This window comes from Stegostoma tigrinum, chromosome 1 (assembly GCF_030684315.1).
Source record: "Stegostoma tigrinum isolate sSteTig4 chromosome 1, sSteTig4.hap1, whole genome shotgun sequence".
NCBI classification, from domain to species: Eukaryota; Metazoa; Chordata; class Chondrichthyes; order Orectolobiformes; family Stegostomatidae; genus Stegostoma; species Stegostoma tigrinum.
The window spans coordinates 129,037,985-129,052,568 of NC_081354.1; the positions used below are offsets into that span (position 1 = coordinate 129,037,985).

Consider the following 14,584-nt stretch of genomic DNA (forward strand, 5'->3'; position numbering starts at 1 on the left):
GATAGATTCCGTGTATGGAATCACGGGACTCCTCTTGTTATAGCCGCCTACTGCCTTTATCAGCTAATATCGGCACTTCCCAAAACTTGCGGTGCCAAGTTTACACACAGTCATAAACTTACCAGCACTGGTCAGCAGACATTTGAGCTGAAGCAAACAGGCTGAATTCCAGTTCACTCAGCGACTGGTAATATACCAGCAGAACGATGAATTGCAAAAGAAAGCGAAAAGTGTGAGAAATATTTTTCAATAATAATTTAAAACGAAAAAGTTAAACAGTGCTGGTTATCAATTATTGTTTACTTTTTCATTAACTTAAATTAAACGTGTTTCAAGGCTATACTAGCAAGACAAAGCCACAAAAAAGTAGATTTTTTTGCTGTGAGTCTTTAAAGGAATGGTGATTAAAATTCCCCAATTTAAAATCAGTCAGGTATAAAAGTATTTAGGTACGTGTATTTGACTATGAAGCCATTTTTAAAATGTTTTAAAACAAACAGTCAATTGCCCTAAGCTAATTTATCAAAATGTAATGGCTAAATCTGCAAAAGGCTCATGTCATCTTTCTGTTATCTCAAAATTTTTATTAGTGAAATAATCTTGAAGATATATTTCTACATATGGCATTTTTTTTATTTTACATAATCTTCAAGAAAAGACAGGACACATAAAATTAGACATGTTTTCCAAAGACCACAGTACATGTTTTACTTCAGCAAACATAAAATGTCAAAAAGACATGAAAAGTGGCAAGTCTGTTGACAATAAATAATAAATTATTTATAATTTTGCAGTACAAGAACAAACAAAATGTTGCTTTCCAGAGCTAAAACTGTTGTTGGTAACTGTTTTAACCTAGAAGTATACACATCTTTGGGACAATTCTGGACGGACACGAATTCACACACAAATCCCACGAAGCTGTGGCAAAAAAGAGGTATACCTTGTTGCAATGCTTGAGCTTCTTAATAAAAAATAAAAAAATGAAATATCAGTAGTTGCCTTCATACTTTCATTGCAGGGACTGTAATCTCATGAATCAACTACATGCTAACGATCTAGGATCCAACAGTCCTTAGATATAGGTCAACTAAAAGCATTGCAAAAATGCAACTATACCTTTCAGAACTGATCCTTTAGGTCAGTCACTGAACTACTTAGGCTGTGGTACATTCTGCATGTCACGATTGTCTTTCCAGTCCACCTTCTGCAGATGTATGGGACTCTTCTGGGTTTTTGTTTTGGCAAAGCTGACCCACTGATGTCCTTTCTAGGCAGCACCACTGAAGATGTTGGGATTATAATGTCTCCACTGGATCATCTCCTCTGTTTATGTGTGCAACACATTCAAATCACATCTCTCAGGATATTGAATGTACATCCTTTTCTACAGCTTCAAAAATGTTTTTGCATGAAGTCCTGGATGTCTGGAGTGTCTCTTCTATTTGCACTTGTAGCCAGATCCCACTTTAGTGTCTGATTGTCGTCACAGTGTTGCCAGGGTACAACATTGGTTGTTTGAACACAGAGACATCGTGCAAACGGATGATGGCTGCTTTCTGATCAGACATGGACCAGGTTGCATGAACTTTTTTTTTAAAAAAGTGTGGGCCAGAGAGTTTTGAGGGTCCAGGGTTCCTCATGGCTCTCTGTAGGGCTGCACTGAGAGTCCAGGATCCTCATGCTTCTATAGGACTTGCTACCATGCTGTTTGGTGTGTCAGGGAGTTGGGAGGACATGGACGCTACTTCACTTCCAGTGGAGTTAGAACCTGGCCCTCCCTCTGAAAAATTAACCTGTAAAAATCATAGTAAATCAATGATCTCTGGCCTCTTTAAAATGTTGACATAATCCAAAGTCACACATATCAGAAAATAACATTCATTAAAAATATATTTTTAACAATTTTAACTATAGATTTACAATGATTTGCAATAATTTTTTTATCAATGACAAACAAGTTACAATAAACAGTTGGGCTTTTTGCCAAGTTACCTTTAAAGTGCTGTGTATCTACGTTGAAAACAATAGCAAAATCAAGATCTCCTCATAAAGCACAAGAGGGCTAGTTACATTTCTCAGTGCAACATTTAATGGTGTAAAATTTACATATTTTTTCCCAAAAGCACACAATGAATTGATATACTTTGTGGAAATGTTTTGTCTGTGATAAAACATTACAAATCTATTTAAGATAACAAAGTGTGGAGCTGGATGAACACAGCAGGCCAAGCAGCATCTTAGGAGCAGAAAATCTGACATTTCGGGCCTAGACCCTTCATCAGAGTGTTCATCCAGCTCCACACTTTGTTATCTTGGATTTTCCAGCATCTGCAGTTCCCATTATCACAAATCTATTTGGCCCTTTGGTACTGCACTTATTTTGCACATTGAAGAAAGATAACATTTCCTGTCATTAACTAAATAAATGACAAGAAATGACAGTGTACTGCAAACAAGAAAGGCAGGAAAAAATATTATAATTTGTTTTGGGATAACTGCAAAGGAGTCAACACTGGCCTCAAAGAGTTAAGCTGAATAGGTTTACAAAACTTATTAATTGTATTGTACATGACATGCATTTTGAAGACACCTTATACCAATATTTTAACTTTTGTAACCCAAATGCATTGTTTGTTTACTGTCAAAGGGAAGCACAATTTAAGCTATACTCCCATTCAGTATAGCAACCATGGGTAGCAATACTTTACAATATATAAAGCAGTCAGTGTATCACATTCAAAAGGATAAAATCGTGGGCTAATTATTCAGTGACAACATTGCTCTATCACTGTGATCATATAAAGCTGGACTCTTTATATTTACCTTTACAAAACAGTTAGGTGAAATAAAGAACCTTCAGCTCCATTCTTCACAGTTAATTTTTAGAACATAGAACATAGAACATAGAACAGTACAGCACAGAACAGGCCCTTCAGCCCACAATGTTGTGCCGACCATTGATCCTCATGGATGCACCCTCAAATTTCTGTGACCATATGCATGTCCAACAGTCTCTTAAATGACCCCAATGACCTTGCTTCCACAACTGCTGCTGGCAACGCATTCCATGCTCTCACAACTCTCTGCGTAAAGAACCTGCCTCTGACATCCCCTCTATACTTTCCACCAACCAGCTTAAAACTATGACCCCTCGTGCTAGCCATTTCTGCCCTGGGAAATAGTCTCTGGCTATCGACTCTATCTATGCCTCTCATTATCTTGTATACCTCAATTAGGTCCCCTCTCCTCCTCCTTTTCTCCAATGAAAAGAGACCGAGCTCAGTCAACCTCTCTTCATAAGATAAGCCCTCCAGTCCAGGCAGCATCCTGGTAAACCTCCTCTGAACCCTCTCCAAAGCATCCACATCTTTCCTATAATAGGGCGCCCAGAACTGGACGCAGTATTCCAAGTGCGGTCTAACCAAAGTTTTATAGAGCTGCAACAAGATCTCACGACTCTTAAACTCAATCCCCCTGTTAATGAAAGCCAAAACACCATATGCTTTCTTAACAACCCTGTCCACTTGGGTGGCCATTTTAAGGGATCTATGTATCTGCACACCAAGATCCCTCTGTTCCTCCACGCTGCCAAGAATCCTATCCTTAATCCTGTACTCAGTTTTCAAATTCGACCTTCCAAAATGCATCACCTCGCATTTATCCAGGTTGAACTCCATCTGCCACCTCTCAGCCCATCTCTGCATCCTGTCAATGTCCCGCTGCAGCCTACAACAGCCCTCTACACTGTCAACGACACCTCCGACCTTTGTGTCGTCTGCAAACTTGCTGACCCATCCTTCAATTCCCTCGTCCAAGTCATTAATAAAAATTACAAACAGTAGAGGCCCAAGGACAGAGCCCTGTGGAACCCCACTCACCACTGACTTCCAGGCAGAATATTTTCCTTCTACTACCACTCGCTGTCTTCTGTTGGCCAGCCAATTCTGTATCCAAGCAGCTAAGTTCCCCTGTATCCCATTCCTCCTGACCTTCTGAATGAGCCTTCCATGGGGAACCTTATCAAATGCCTTACTGAAGTCCATATACACCACATCCACAGCTTGACCCTCATCAACCTTACTAATCACATCCTCAAAAAACTCGATAAGGTTTGTAAGGCATGACCTACCCCTCACAAAGCCGTGTTGACTGTATTTGATCAAGCCATGCTCTTCCAGATGGTCATAAATCTTATCCCTCAGAATCCTTTCTAACACCTTGCAGACGACAGACGTGAGACTTACCGGTCTATAATTGCCGGGGATTTCCCTATTTCCTTTCTTGAAGAGAGGAATTACATTTGCCTCTCTCCAGTCCTCAGGTACGACTCCAGTGGAGTTACTTAGAAAATTAGTGAGAAAGGTTTCCTTACTGTCAATCAACCAATTTTGATAACACTAAACCTAAAGCTGAGGAGAATACAGCAACAACATCCATTTTGTCTCATTTAAATGGCTGTGTTTGAAATTCAAATCTGTTTATCTCATGATACATATGTGTCCCGCCTTCAATACTGTAGGCTCCCTTTCTATCTACCTCTTAAAATTAAATAATCAGTGGTGTTTTGAATTTAAAGTATATTATTTAAAATGCTTGTTTGACAATACTTGGAATAAAATAGAAATGAATGTTTCAGACAAAAAGCCATCATCAGTGTAAAATATTAAACACAAACTATACTTGAATATGGAAGAAAGCTTGAGTAAACATTACAGATTGTTTTTAACCTCCTGCATTCTTGATGGTCAACGAAATGAAAATACTAAGGCTGACAAAAGAGGGATTCTGCAATTTTTATATCCATGAATTGTCTATATATGGATTGGTGTGTAGCACGTCCCCTGATTGAAGTGATTTCTGGTGCAGGCTGTATTGTGGTAGTGGTGATGGTGTTCTGCATGTTGCTGGCACTCACCAGTTGCTGAAATGCAGGCTGTTCTATATCACTCTGCAAAGCGAAGTCACTCAAAACTTTCCAAGGAGGCTGGTAACTCTGCACCTCCACTGGATTGGCTTGCAAACTGCTGTCATGTCTTTCAGGACTGGCAGCCACCATTGGGGTCCCTGTCATCCCCTGGATATTCTCCAGAAACAAAATAACAGTACTCATTACTGATTTTATACATAAAAACACATATTTATCATCTACCTTCCTTTCTTATTATTTGAACAAAACATGTGACTCAACAGCCATCTGTTTTAGACATCTTATGTCATGATGACACTGATAAAAATCACATAAGCCACTTCTGTGACATGGCAAAAATGCAGTGTACAATCTTGGTTTTCCCAATACATACAGTGGTATGTTATTGAAATAATTACATACACTTCAACGTCAAAACAGCATGTTGTAGTACCATGCATAAAATAGGAGTGGAAAATGCAAATTACATTGAAAAGGCATTGTAACCAATGTTATCATGGCATAGCCCAAACTTTGGTAGTTTATCTATATAAAGGCCACTTCCAAGGTTGAAAAAATAAGGTATTTATTTATTGCAAAACATGTTCTTGTTAAGACAAGAGATATAAAAGGTAAAGTCAGATGTTCTGAATCTAAGGCAATCCAAAATCAAAGAGAAACTTCTGATATTTGTATATTAATTAACCAATCCAATAATTGCAATCTGGGGAAAGGGAAGAAAAGTGCTTGTTTGTCAGTATAAGCAATTGCGTCATTTGAAAAAACTTGTATAAAATTATGAAGACATTCGGACTGAACAAGAAAGACCTGTGAAACCTAAATTTGAAGGAGACAATTTAATTAGATTTTAAATTAGATATAGATACGGCAACACTTCTGTGACTAGAATTCCAACTATCATGAAAAAAACACCGGTGTTTGCAACGTGATGGGATATAACTGTCAACTCTTTGTGTCCCAATTTGCATGGAAATAATCTCGTCTCATGTCAACGTTGCCATGAAAGTTTGGGATGACAAATCACTTACTGTTTTGTCGTTGGGTTGTTGCTGTTGCAGTTGTTTCATGAGGATGCTCTTCTTTTTGTCCTTACAACGCTTGTTTTGAAACCAGACTCTAATGACACGGGGGCTCAAGCCTGTCATTTCTACGAGCTGCTCTTTCATGAGTGCATCGGGCCTGGGGTTGGCTGCATAACAAGTCCGTAATGTATGGAGCTGCTTCTCATTCAGAACTGTGCGCACCCGGGTCGTCTTTTCGGGTTGCTTGTGAACGTGCGGCCTCAAAGCGGGTTGTCGGGCAGAAATGGGCTCTGCTGTAAAAACAGGCAATACATCCTAAATTTGATGACCAGCAATATGGGCAATACTACATAGTCTCATACTTTGCTCTGGCAATGGCAGGAGTCATATTAATACCACTTCTTGGACCGACTTGCAACACGCACAAAAAAAACAGCGAGCAGAAAATTAACGTTTTTGGAGTTTGTCTGAGAACCTAGTTTAGAATGAAGCATAAGGTTAAAAGGTCACAATAAAATAAAGTTATTAGTTAGCTTCGAACTGTACGGTATAACTCGAAAAGCCAAAACAAATCAATCATCAATATCTCTTAAACACGGTATGTATATTCCAATTATCTGTTGGTATCAATTACATTTAAATAAATCAAAAACAATGTTTATGGGACGAGGTTTCAGGTTCGACTGCAACAAAATAAAAGCATTCTCTAGTTATCACAACACTAATTACAGTCAACTCCATACCAATACATTTCTGAAAGAAGTCCATTGCTGATATAAATAAGCGGTCTTGTACGGGAAGACAAGCAGTTAGTGACTCGTCACGCGTTATAATCGCCGCTGTTGTACAAGTTTATATTGCAGCAGTTTTGTTTTCAATGTACAGAGTCAGGCTCCACTCTCTCTGCAGTCAGATATGTGATGTGATAAACGGGGCTCCCGCAAAGTTTCAAGGGTGTGATCAGAGAATTACAGTGTTTGATGTGTTTATGAAAGGTTCAGTGAACCGTGCACCAAGTAAAATTAGATTTTCTAAAATCCGCCCACAATCGTGTTCCCCTGAAATATTGTTTCTATGAAAGAGATCTCGATGGAACTCATCAAAGAAAAAAATTGTATTGCAGCAGTAAAGTGTTTAGTGGTCATTAGTCAGTCATAAACCAAAAAAAAACTTTTCAATGAAAATAAATGTACTACAAGGCATTTGGTGAGCTTCTGGCATGAAAAGATAACATTGTATAAAAAGGGTGAGCACGTTGTCCCGTTAAATAAGTTATTAAACTTTGTAAAACAAAATAATCTCATGTTGTGAAAAATACAACCCAGCATTATCAATGGACGTAATTTGATATTTAATGCCAAACACGTTATTTGATCAACGTTACATCTGCATAACGTTTACACTTGCAATTCCGGTCATATCTAAAATATATCCTCCTGTAAGGAACAATAAGAAATCCAGCACTATCGCTGTGCAACATTAAGATCTAATATTTACACTGGAATAAAGTATTAAAGGCGACAGACGCTATTTGAAATAACTTCAAAACGTGTCATTACGCAGGTTTCAAATCGATTCTCTTTCGGAATGTAATGTATTGTAAAAAAAAAGACTATGTTTCAATTATTTTTAGGGGGCGTAGATTTTTCTTTAAAAGCACATTCCAAAGCCCATGCTGATTTTAAAAGACTACACCAAATAATCTGCGAGGGCTCTCATCTGATGTATGAAATTCCCAAGACTTCTTAAAAATATTGGGATTGTAGAAATAATTCTCAGACCTCTTCAAATGTACCTCAAAATCCATGATTAATATTGTCAGTTACATAAGCAAAGATAGCAAGTTGCACTGATAAAACAAGTATATTCTACACAAACATAACATGCTGTCACTGCGAAATACTTCAGTCATGATATTTTAGCTGCCCTCATGTTGACCTGTCCAACTCATATTCACAGAAGTCTTTACAAAACTAGTTTGTATAAAGATGGTTTCAGATTAACTCGCTTCAATAGCAATGCGAACATTTCTAAGTGAAACCAGGCTTCTTCAAAAATTGAATCTCAAATAATTAAACAGTTCAACTTGAATCACAAGGTAATCGGAGACTATTCTCCTCCAAAACTTTTATAAACTAGCCCAGTCATTTAACACAGAAGAACAGTGTGCTCTGATTCATAATCCCTGCATTTGTTTGTAATTTATCCTGATTACCTTTAAATTTAACATATACAATCAAGTACAAAATGCACGGCACAAGGAAAGCACGCACTTGGAACCCGCCTGTGCAGAGCTCCATTGTCAAGATTCAAACCATGCATTCCAGTTCTCCAATGAAACGTCTTAGTAAAACATTCAGAAATTTAAACTTTACAATGTGAAACTGGTTGCGGCTGTACATCGTTTTCACGTTTACAACAATGTTCAAAATGTTGCATTGCAACTGGAGACAGCATAAAATAGTTATTTGCTTCACACGATGTATGGATGGACTCTCAGATAAAACCAAGTTTTGAAAGCGTACATACCCGCCATCTGTAGGGGTCTATTGCCGTGCATAGGACTGAGGGGATCTGGGCCGACCGAGGCTCGCTCTACAACATCGTGATCAGCCCGGCAGAACAGTCCGTCTTCCCGCAATGCGAACTCATCACCGGGGATGAGTTGGCGACTGCACGCCACACAGCGGAAACAGTCGATGTGATACACCTTACTACGAGCTCTCATCACAAAGTCATTCTTACTGAATCCTATATTACACTTTGCACATTTAGTTCCGTACAATCTGCAATTCATAGGAGAAAAAAAAGAGACATTTACTAAAGGATCAAAAGTGATACCCGGTGTGTGTCACAGGCTTTTCATACAAAGAACTAAAGTGATCCTAGACGCAAAAAGCCAAGACCATATGACTTGTGAATTGATTCTGTAAGTTATCATAATACAGAAAATGTAATTTAAACTAAATTATTCTTCATATTGATCGGAAGACAAATTATATTTCCGAACAGTTTAATAGTCGTTCACAAAACCGTGTTGCGATTCTACATAACGTTAAAACTATTTTTTAATGCAATTGAGCCGAGCTCTTCATGATAGTCAAACATGCAACGTGTTTCTTCACTGTCCAACGTGAAGTTTGTTGACAGATTTTCGAACAGAGTACATTCATCATAATCTAAAGTGATGTTCAATCCTTATACACATTGCAGGTTTATTTCATAAAAGCAGGCTCTCGTTTTTGTGAAAAAGAGTCCAAACTAAAAATGTTCTTTAATCCAAACTAAAAATGTTATTTAAGAACATTTATTGTCAAAAGTCGTGATTTTAAGAGTCAGTGTTCTAATCAGTGACAATGTATTTCAATTTGTTTTTCAACGTCCTGCAGCAGTCTTCATGTTAAACTTGATCCTCTCCGTTCAGTAGAAAATTACATAAAGCGTTTTAAAATCAACATAAGATCTTGAACGTGGTATATGGCACTGAAAGTTCTCACAGTATTCAAAAAGACCTATGTTGTAAAATATTCAATTGTGCTACAATAATTCTCCATATGACAGAGCCCATTGGAGCTGATTTACACTTTCAACACCAATTTCACATTTTTATGCATAATTACGAATAATGGGAAATACACAAACTTATACTGATAACAGTGACGGTTTTAAACGAATTGCTGTCCCTCGTAAACATTTAAACAACGGTTTCGGTGATAAACGCTTTCTTTTAAAGATCAGATTTGTGGATAGTAGACTTGGGAAGATTCATATATTCTGAGTACACAGATTCAGTGCCTACTAAAGGAAGCAGTCACAATTATCTAAATACGTGAATTGTTCGCTGCCAAATAATGGGCAATTTGATCTCGTCGACCGCCAGTTGAGATAAGATAAGGCCAAACAGGTAGGAAGAAAGCCACTGAAGGGTTAATATTGGAAATTGGGGGTTGGGGGTGGGGGGTGGGGAGTCGGCGTCATTTAGAGTCAGCGCAGCGCAGTTTAATGAAATGATGTACGATATTTTAACAAGAATGTCCAAAATTTACTCACCGAATATAGTCTCTCTTGCAGTACGTTTTTCCATCCCTAACGAAGCAGGTACACGTTTCGTCCAAATACTGATTACACTCTGCACATTTAAGACAAGCTGCATGCCATTCCAGATCCGGAGAAACTCGAAGGATATACTGGTCATGAATCTGATTCCCACAACCGACACACAGTGAAATAAGGCGTTTTTCTGTAAATTGATATGAAAAATAGCGTCGTAAAAAAACTTCCAAAGACGTGGCCTCTTCCACAGGACACATATTTGACTACAAAGCTGTTGTACTAAGTAACAGTACTAAGCTGTTACATTTACTGGATAGATCCGAAGATATGTTCCAAGCTGTGTTAGATCACGCTGGAAGTAAAGATTACAATATCTGTAATATAGATAAACGCACATTGCATTACCAAATCGACTTACTCTCAATCAGGAATTGCGGTTTCATTTTCGTCTTAGTATTTTCAGCAAAAAAACGCTAACCGTGGCAGGTTTCTGAATTCATTTTTTCGACAAGTTTTAAAAGCACGCGCAACTTTTAAAAAAAGCTAATTATGTGAAACTTAAAAAAGAAACGTTCCTGTATAAGTCTATGCATTTATACTATCAAAACCAAAATTTTGCAAACAAAATGCAAATATTTCGAAACATCAAATTGCAGCTGAGATCCTGGGCAATCAGTTCCTGGGCATCAGTGATACATCTGACAGGGCTCTGAAAGAAGCAATCCACATGCTCAAAAACTGTTTCGCAAGATTTTACTTCTGCTATAGAGCGATTTTGTTCACACGTCTCGCCAGGAATGGACATATAGTTAACAATAATGCAAGACTTTTCATCGTTTAGCTGAACCAAGAGACCAGTCCTGTGCAACACACGAAATAAACTCCACTGCAAGAACAGTCAAGAGCAACGAAATAAAGTCGGAGGCAACAGCATAGCGATAGGAGTTGACTTGCGGAACTAGCCAACTGGCGGTACTTCTATCCGACCCTCGAAAGGCAACAGCAATGAAGAAAACTTACTTTTGGGTGGATCTCCCATGTCTCCCATTTCTTGCTATTGTGCAAAACTTTTTGATGTTGGTTATTTTGCCCTTTGAGTTGCTTTTTTTAAGGTTGTTGTGGGGGTGGGTGGGTGGAATTTGTGGATGGCAGTGGGTGGGTGGGGGTGGGATGGTTGGGGAGTTCCAGAGGAGCCCTTGGTTATATCCACAGTGTAGGGCTGGCTAAGAGGAGTTGCGGGCGTTGCGGCTCGTTATAGCCAGCCACTGGGGATGGGCTTGTGCAGAGAGGCAGTGCGCGCAGTCCAGCCGCTCATGCTCACTGCTCCTTATCTCTCAGCCACACTGGCTGCGCTTCCTCCAGCCCCACGCCATTGGTTTGACGTCCAGCGCGACTGACGTAAGACGCACGCCGTCTTCACACGCCCCCCTACGAGTCTCACTCCCCGCTGATTGGTCGCCACCTCGACCCTGGGCAGCACCAGCTGTTTGTATTGTCTGTGCCTCAGCCTCTGAGTGTCGACTCGCCAGGCTCCAGTAGCCGGACCAGCAGCTATGGCATAACCCTTGGGCCCTCCAGTTTTCTCCTTCTCTGCCTCAACTTTCCTCCCTTCCACTCCCAGCGCTTTTATTTATGTTTCTCTCTGTGTGTCTCCATTTACTTTCGCTGTGAACTCTGCTGTATCCTTTCTGCCTCTTACTCACCGCCGCCCCTCCAACCTCAGCACACCGCCACTCTATGCAAGTCCCCGTTCTGTGCAGGTTCCGCCCCCACCCCACTCCGTGTGTACAGCACAGCACCTGTAAATTGCAACTTGCGTTGGGGGAGAGGGGGGAGTGCGCTGGTTTCTGTGTCTCTGTACAACTCATAGACGCGATCTCCTTGTTATTTTCCACTCGTTTCAGTAACATGATGAAACTCTTGCCCCCTACATCCCACAGTCATGGGAGGAATGGAAATGGAATGCAAACTCAGGAGGAAGATCAGTTCACAATACAGTTACAATATAGTTTTCCAGTATAAGCTATCTATGAGATATGGGAATTTTGTGTGGTTATTTTGGCTCACGCTTGACAGAAGCGTGTTTACAGGACTGGAAATAAGACCTCGAACACAGGAAGCATAGGATTCGCCGACCCCTCCAAACCGCCGCCCCCATCCCCTTCCCCCACGTTGTAAACAGTTCATTTGAGGTAATTGGTGAAATACAGGGCAAGGTCAGTGTGCGGCGGAGGGACTCTGAGTTAGCCTTGCCAAAGCAGACCGGGTACAAACTGAAACAATAACATGCTGTTTCAATTGGCTGTTTTACGACTATATCTTCGTTGAATAAATAAATACAAGTGGCAACATGTGCATCTTGTTATATGAGGGTTTTCCACAAGTTTATAGTGAGACACTCAGAGTAGCTAATCCATTGTCCTAGTTTTTTTTTGTTTCCCCTGGAGAAGGAAGGTTGTGCAGAGTATATCGGGACAAGAATGGGATGTGCAGCATCAGACCGGATCAATTCTTTCTCGAATTTGCACACCCTAGACTTTCCCATCTGTGTTAAGTGCCACGTGCAAGAAAATTGCAAAAGCATAAAGGTAAGAAAACGGGTATCAAACTGCATTTTTTTTCTTCACCATCCTCTTTATAGTATCCGTTAAAAGGCGAAAATAAGGTTTAATATAAAGCAATAAAATAATGGGACAGTACTTTGCAAGAGAAATGCTGCTTCCAAAATAAAGGTGTAGGTATTTTAGCTTTTAAACTCACTCCTGGGATACGCATAAAGCACCTCGATAACAGCACATTTGATTGAAGGGATACCAAGAGTACTATTGAGTCTGAATATATGAATAAGTAATTTACCGATATCCGCGATTTAGCTATGCAAAATGCATGCAAAGGCTGAAATGTAGTGTTCTACAGCTGAACGCTCCTCTGTCTTCAGAACATAACCTGCGTTTTTATTTAACATTTTCAACGCTTTCTTTAAAATGCTGTATCCTGGGCGAGATCTGCCCATTTGTCTTCTCCAGCTCAATACCCAGAGGCCGGAAGAGTGACCAAAACCCTGTAAACCCAGTGGGCACCTGTAATAATATGCACATTTTGGCAAGTGCTACAACCTCTCTAATATCCCCACGCCCCCGCCCCCAAATCACCCGTTTAGTTTCGAGCAAATTCACGCTGGCTTATGCAAGCACCGAACAGTCATTTTCTTTATCAGGCCCAGAATCAGGAACATTTCTCCAGCACCTCTCGCGCTTGGCTTGTGAGGCCACATGCCGCTTCTGCTAAGGGTGCTCCGTGAGCATACTTTTTTTTTAAAAAAATGCGTGTGTGATCTACTGTGCGAGACAGACGGGCCCGCGGTAGAAAAAACACAATCCGGGAGAGAAGAACGAGAAGGTTCGAAATCCTGTCAACAATCAGAGCAGTTTAAAACTCCGCAGCTAGATGCCAATAAAATAGCGACCGGCAGACGACAGAAATACTGAGCTGAAAGCATTGAGAGGCTGGAGCGCTGGACTATGAACTGCCCATCTGTGCATCCTCTGCCCTGGAAATATAAACACTTCTAACGAGCTTTCCCTCTGATTGCTTTCTATATAATATCAACAATGCACATTAAAATCAACTTAATTACCCGAGGCTTTTTATACATGAGCTAGCGCTTCGGGGAACACACGTGGGTAACACGAGCGGGTGAAAGCGGTGGGCTTTTCCATGTTTCAGCTGTGCGTAAACCTAATACGTAATTACAAAGAATAATTGCTGATAATAGTCCTAAACTGACAAATAAACACGTGGTTTAGCGGAAACCTATAGTGACAGGCCACAGCTTAGTGAGGAGGAAAACAAAGCATTGAACAGTTTGTCCACTCACATTACAGTCAATTGCCCGAAAAAGCCTGCGCTTTAAATCCAACTTCACTTTCCCAATGATCTACTTGTTCCTTTCAGATCAGTTAGCTATTCAAAGTCAACCGGTCAGAATTAGAAAAGGGAGTCGTTTGTAACAAATTTTGTGCATTTTTAAAAATTATACAAGGAGCACGACATTAGAGAATACCAAACGAAAAGTAAATTTAGTTTTCTTTCCATTTACGACTGTTTGGGGTGCCACAAAATGTATGTTGACTACATGTACGAGACCAGGCCATTCAAAACCTAACTATGCCTGACGATAGGATCAGACGGACTGACGCTGTCACTGCCAAGTATTAGTTTGGAATGGATATTAATCCGAGCCATACAGTACACAGTTGGTGTCATTTGCCTTACGCAGCTTACGAAAGCGCCAATGGGCTTCTGTCATGACGTTACACACCAGTGCTGTGGCACAGTCAATCATTGCTAAATTTGCAAATTTTCAAGATACCAGCCAAAGGATTTCTGAAAGTACTCGGAGACCAGTAATGCTCAGGAGGAGCTCCCTTAGATCTTTCTTCATTTAAGGAGCTAGAGATCCTTTTTGCAAATTTATTATTAGGGTAAGGACGGCATTTCCCACTCACCCATTCGCACAGAAATTTGGCGATCTTAAAATGTTGAATAAAAATGTTACTCCATTGATATTGCTACCAAC

General features: G+C 40.0%; 1 protein-coding gene across 4 annotated transcripts; it reads right to left on the reverse strand.

Moving 5' to 3' along the window:
• Positions 1-604: 604 nt before the first annotated feature.
• Positions 605-11,343, reverse strand: isl1a (ISL LIM homeobox 1a). Of its 4 annotated transcripts, none has more exons than XM_048555685.2 (6): positions 11,026-11,343; positions 10,003-10,192; positions 8,482-8,738; positions 5,959-6,242; positions 4,919-5,086; positions 605-1,796 (listed from the first exon to the last, which is right to left on the reverse strand). In XM_048555685.2, exons 1-6 carry the CDS (start codon positions 11,051-11,053, stop codon positions 1,680-1,682), a joined length of 1,044 nt encoding a protein of 347 aa, XP_048411642.1. In that variant the 5' UTR covers positions 11,054-11,343; the 3' UTR covers positions 605-1,679. The 4 variants fall into 4 exon arrangements, with proteins under 4 accessions (XP_048411642.1, XP_048411580.1, XP_048411501.1 ...); XM_048555623.1 differs by having other exon boundaries at positions 5,959-6,245; XM_048555544.2 differs by lacking the exon at positions 605-1,796 and having other exon boundaries at positions 3,992-5,086.
• Positions 11,344-14,584: the final 3,241 nt, after the last annotated feature.

Coding starts and splice junctions, on each gene's coding strand:
- isl1a (XM_048555454.2), bottom strand. CDS start 11,053: ATGGGAGACATGGGAGATCCACCCAAAA. Junction 10,193..11,025: donor CATGGGAGATCCACCCAAAA/GTAAGTTTTCTT, acceptor ATCAATTTACAG/AAAAACGCCTTATTTCACTG. Junction 6,246..8,481: donor TAGACCCCTACAGATGGCGG/GTATGTACGCTT, acceptor CTGTTTTTACAG/CAGAGCCCATTTCTGCCCGA.